We start from the raw sequence: 6,222 nt of genomic DNA on the forward strand, positions 1-6,222 counted from the left end.
GAAAAATCAGAGGAAGGGAATTGGCTAATTGACAATTAATGAACAATGTCATATATATACCTGAAGGCTACAGTAAACCTTACTATAAGGACGTTCAGCATTTCACATTCTGTTTTCTCTGTAAACTTCAGATGATATTTTCGTTGACGGTTCCAGGATGTACTTTGCTGTATTGATCTCGCATGTAGCATGTACAGAGGTAACGTTATCTGTCACATGACTTCCATATACATAAGTCAGCAGGTCTACCTTGGTTGTGTCGATCAGCAGTCGTGCAGTCGTACCCAGCTGTGTGTGGTCGGTAGTTGGTGCATCTTCTGTGCAGACTTGAAGATGACTCCACTGTGTTCAGGGGTGTTTCGGGAGCTGTTCCTGGTATCAGCAGCTTTACACTCAATGGTAGGACTGGTAACATCCAGCATCAAACAAAGTGAAGTTCAAACAACAGAGAAGGAGACGGAGCGTTCTGCTACTATCGGGAACATTGGCATCAAACTCTGCCAAGTAAGATGTGTTGAAACTGGCGGCTGTTTGAGATACGAATACAGTTATGAAACGTTAACTTGTCGTCTACGACTTGGTGAATCGAATCCAATTGAGAAGAATGAAGGATTTATTGTTCTTCAAAAGAATCATTCAGATGTAAGTCGATTTATTTGTAAATATGTTTACCCTATTTAAGAATGTACTTGATTGTACTTATTTGGTTTAATTCCTTTACAGAAATTATTTCCTTATGTAATTACATCATATTGAAGAACAGACATTAAGTGCATAAACATGTATGCTATATTGGTCTGCTAGGTTTGAACTCAATTTACGCTAGGTGAATTAAAAGTAATTTACTGGCAAATTTCAAGAGTGATTTAGATGTATTTTAGGCCGCATTTGGCAACAGTCCATTCATATCACAAATCGAGGAAACCAGAATTGATCTTCACACATTGTACTGGGTCTTCAGCGAACAAACGTTTTGACCACACCGCTACCCAACCAGCCGCTATATATATACTAACGGAAAAATGTAACCGCCTTTCATATAAGTTGATGTTAATGTTATCTAAAATAACAACACACTATTGGTCATCCGTCTGATCAAATTGACTCACCAAACCCATACCTGGTAACAGGGCGGTCATACTAAAAAACGCCCGGGGGCGTCCGGAAACGGCCGGGAGCGTCCGGAAGCGTTACCAAACTGAGAAAGACATGTTTTATTGTCTGCACTGTATTTTCAAATTCCCGGACGTCTTATTAAACCTCCCGGACGTTTCCGGACCTCTGATGAAACCTCTCGGACGTTTCCGGACGCCCCCGGACATTCCCGGGCGTTAAATAGTAGGACCCATACCGGGTGAGAACTCAATTAACAATGTCAATAACGGGAGTGACCACCATTTGCCTTGATGCAGCGGCGGCGCATTGAAGACAACAGATGGTTGAAAACAGCCTGGGAGGTGTTGTTCCAAATGTCAACCAAAGATTGGCCCAATTAAGTAGCCTTACAGTCTGGTTCTGGTTATGTTATGTACGTCGTTCCATCTCATCCAAGGCATGTACTATGGGGGAGATGTCTGGGGAAACAGCCAGGAATGGCAGAACAGCAATGTTATACTACTTCCAAAAGTTTGTTACAACAAGTGGAACGGTGGCTGGTGGTGGGGTTGTGGGTGGCTGGGATGTTTTGGGGGGAGGCGATGCTGCTTCAACGAGACGCTTAATCCACAAAGGGTAGAACATGATCTCGAACGATTTCGTCCCGGTAGCGTACGCCATTGGAATTGCCATTTATAATGAAGCTATGTTCTCCCATGAGTTGTGATATAAGCCCATACCATTACACTTCCACCCCCAAACAGGCGACGTTGAGTAATGCAAGCATCGCTAAAACGTTCTGTAGACCCTTGCACGATCATCAGACCTGTTCAGATTAAACCTGGGCTCATCAGCATACTGTCCCAGTCCTGATTCTGAACTTCAGATGTCTACACCAAGCTAGGCGTGGCTGACGGTGACGTAGAATCAATCTTCGGCGTATCAACAACTTGCGTACGGTTCTGCCACTAACCGGGCTCAACTCAGGAACCGTCTGAGCTCTTAATGTAGCAGTTCGGTATCGATTCCGTAGATGCACCAACCGAATACGGTTGTCTTGTGGATGTGACGCCACGCGTTTGTACATAACGTATCTACATGCTGCTGATATCGTCAACAAAGGGATAATACTGTGTTTTGATGAACTTAAAATTATCTTGCAGCTTCTTTTTGTCCCATTACCCCGACATTGCCTTACAAAAAGGTTTTCTTGAACACCTGGTACCTAAAATATCACTTTGTGCTATTTACGTGAACAAGAACACGTGTGTGAGTATCATGCCCCCAACGAACATGCAAACATTAATATTGTGCTCCGTGCATGATCATGCACGTGCACATTGTGTATCACGACCTTAAAGTCGAGGAAATACCTTCATGAACATGTATTACAAGATAAAGTATTTTATTATAGAATAACTATATATTTATTGAACTTAATGTGAAGCACAGTTGCATTGTTTCGTCAGTATATATCTAGAAAGACAACGTCAAGTACAAATTAATGCATGTGTGACGGGTACCACCGTGGGTCAGGATACGTTCATCTTTTCACTTACTTCATCACTATGTCATAGTGATTCAAAAACACATGTTCGTGAACACATGTTCATGCTTTAAGCAGAGATTTCATATGAATATGGAACGAGTTTTGTCGCTTTTATTATTATTCAACTAGGACAAAAGACCGATGCTTTTCAAGAACTGACAGAGCACAACACATTGTGCTACTTGGGAGGAGAAATTCGAGAACACACAGTTGACAGTTTGCTTCTGTTTAAAGGTACCCGCTGGTCCCTGCACAGACATGTCTTGCAGTCTCGGTTCTAGGTGTATAGAGAGTCGATCTGGAAAAGCTGTCTGTGTAAAAGGTAATAGCCTTCAAGTTATCTTTTGTCTGTTTTCAAGTACTTTTTTACTTAAGGTTTGGAGTGGGAATATACATTGTATAAAATATCTGTCGAGTTTAACTGGATTCAATTTTCCTGAACTTGAGACAATTTTAGAAATTGTTTTTGAATATGATGTTGATGGGCCAAATTTTATTTCTCTATTTAGGGCAAATATTTGTATGTCTAGAAAAAGAAACAATACCTCCCAAGAAATATCGCCAATCCACCAATAGAATGTTTGGACTGTGAGATAAGGAAAATATATCTTGAATTAACCTTGATTTCCAACTTTCCTAAATTATATTTGAGATGTCAGAAATTATGGTGGGATATGATGAGGCTGAGTAATTTATATGTTTATGTAAAGCTGTCTTTGTAAAAGGTAATAGCTTTCCAGTTATCTTTTTGGGGGGTTTCCAAGTACTATTTTACTTAAGACTTTTAGGGCAAATATCTGCACTTCTAGAAAAAGAAACAATACCTCCCAAGAAATATTTCCAATGACCAATTAAAATGTTTAGACTGTCAGATAACGAAACTATCTATTAAATTAACCTTGATTTCCAACTTTCTTAAGTTATATTTGAGATGCCAGAAATTATGTTTGGATATGACGAGACTGAATAATTTATATGTTTATGCAAAGCATTTTTTGAAAAAGCAATTATTTGTTCCATTCTGTGATGAAACAAATGTGCTTCAGAATGTAAACATAAATAGTACCGGTACTTCTTCACTAGCTGTGGTGAAACAAATCTTAATAAACATATTTCCAGATATGGAGAAGTTCTATCCTTCGAGATCTCAACAGCAGAAACGAGATCAGAAGAGAAAATCTGGAGACAACATACTCCATGAAGCCTGCATGGAGGGTGATCTTAGCCGAGTGCAACACATCTTAACTGAAGGTCATGTTGACCTCAACAGTAGAGAGATGAAGCACGGGAGGACACCATTGATGTTGGCAGCAAGTGAGGGACATAGAGACGTGTTTGACTTAGTCATGAGTAAAGGAGGCAATGTTTCACTTGTGGATACACATGGTGATAACATCCTACATTTGGCCTGCCTTAGAGGACATGTGGAGATGGTGAAGTACATCCTCTCACAGAACATTGCGGACATCAACAGTCGAGGACAGTACGGGAGGACATCAGCGATGGTGGCAGCAACTGAGGGACATAGAGACGTGTTTGACTTAGTCATGAGTAAAGGAGGCAATGTTTCACTTGTGGATACACATGGTGATAACATCCTACATTTGGCCTGCCTTAGAGGACATGTGGAGATGGTGAAGTACATCCTCTCACAGAACATTGCGGACATCAACAGTCGAGGACAGTACGGGAGGACATCAGCGATGGTGGCAGCAACTGAGGGACATAGAGACGTGTTTGACTTAGTCATGAGTAAAGGAGGCAATGTTTCACTTGTGGATACACATGGTGATAACATCCTACATTTGGCCTGCCTTAGAGGACATGTGGAGATGGTGAAGTACATCCTCTCACAGAACATTGCGGACATCAACAGTCGAGGACAGTACGGGAGGACATCAGCGATGGTGGCAGCAACTGAGGGACATAGAGACGTGTTTGACTTAGTCATGAGTAAAGGAGGCAATGTTTCACTTGTGGATACACATGGTGATAACATCCTACATTTGGCCTGCCTTAGAGGACATGTGGAGATTGTGAAGTACATCCTTTCACAGAAGATTGTGGACATCAACTGTAGAGGAATGTATGGGAGGACACCCTTGATGTTTGCAGCAACTGAGGGACATAGAGACGTGTTTGACTTAGTCATGAGTAAAGGAGGCAATGTTTCACTTGTGGATACACATGGTGATAACACCCTACATTTGGCCTGTTTTGGAGGAAATGTGGAAATAGTAAAGTACATCCTCTCACAGAACATTGCGGAAATCAACAGTCGAGATATATACGGGAGGACACCATTGATGATGGCCGCAGCTGGGAAACATAAAGACGTGTTTGACTTGCTTGTTAGTAAAGGTTGTGATGTGTCTGCATTTGATGGTAATGGTAATAACATCCTACATTTAGCCTGTTTTGAAGGCCATGTTGAGATGGTCAAGTACATCCTCTCAAAGAACATTCTTGATATCAACAGTAGAGGAGTACACGGGAGGACATCATTGATGTTTGCAGCAACTGAGGGACATAGAGACGTGTTTGACTCAGTCATGAGTAAAGGAGGCGATGCTTCACTTGTGGACACACATGGTGATAACATCCTACTTTTGGCCTGTCTTGGAGGACATGCGGAGATGGTGAAGTACATTCTCTCACAGAACATTGTTGATATCAACAGTCGAGGGTTATACGGGAGGACACCATTGATGGTGGCCGTAGCTGGGGGATATAAAGACGTGTTTGACTTGCTTGTTAGTGAAGGAGGTGATGTGTCTGCAGTTGATGGTAATGGTTCCACGATCCTGCACGTGGCTTGTTTCTGTGGCCAAGTGGAAATGGTGAAACATATTCTTTCTCAAGGTATTGTGGATATTCACGCCAAGGACAAGTATGGGCACACGGCAGCGATGATGGCAAAACGTAGAAAACACATGAAAGTTTATGACCTCATAATTTCGAAGGGCTGAAATGGAAACCAGCTGATGTTAGTTACAAACCGGCAGTCACTATGATTAATATGGTGATTTTTTTGTTGTATGTATTTCTGTCAATCTAAAGGGACGGTCGGGTAGCCGAATGGTTAAGGCGTTGGTTCGTCACGCCGAAGACCCGGTTTCTATTCCCGACATGGGTACAATGTGTGACGCCCATTTCTGGTGTCCCCCGCCGTGATATTCCTGGAATATTGATAAAAGCAGCACAAAACTAAACTCACTCACTCTGTCAATCTAGAAACGCATTCAAGTAAATGTCTCAAAATCATTGCCATTTATTTCAAGAAAACTGTTTGAACCTTCAGAAAAAGTACAGATTGAATAGGACCCAGTCACAGACTAATACTATGCAACAACTTCAAAACAAACACACAATACAAACAGTATCTATAACAGTGCATGGTGAGAGGACATGCACAACATTAACCCAATATTACTGTGCACAGTTTGCACATCATCCACGTGAGCAGAACATCACTGAGTAATCTAGTCCTGCATCAACACCTATGTTACATAGTGTACACCTGTTTCCCTTACAGCAACACCTATGTTACATCGTGTACACCTGTTTCCCTTAAAGCA

At 41.6% G+C, this 6,222-nt stretch overlaps 1 protein-coding gene across 1 annotated transcript; it reads left to right on the plus strand.

Annotated features, from left to right (window-relative positions):
- Nucleotides 1-3,765: 3,765 nt before the first annotated feature.
- Nucleotides 3,766-5,613, plus strand: LOC125381452 (ankyrin repeat and KH domain-containing protein 1-like). The gene has a single exon (XM_048398000.1). The coding sequence runs from the start codon at nt 3,766-3,768 to the stop codon at nt 5,611-5,613; it is 1,848 nt and encodes a 615-aa protein (XP_048253957.1).
- The last annotated feature ends 609 nt before the right edge of the window (nt 5,614-6,222 follow it).

This window comes from Haliotis rufescens, unplaced genomic scaffold, assembly GCF_023055435.1.
Source record: "Haliotis rufescens isolate VD_foot unplaced genomic scaffold, xgHalRufe1.0.p SCAF_18, whole genome shotgun sequence".
Taxonomy (NCBI): Eukaryota; Metazoa; Mollusca; class Gastropoda; order Lepetellida; family Haliotidae; genus Haliotis; species Haliotis rufescens.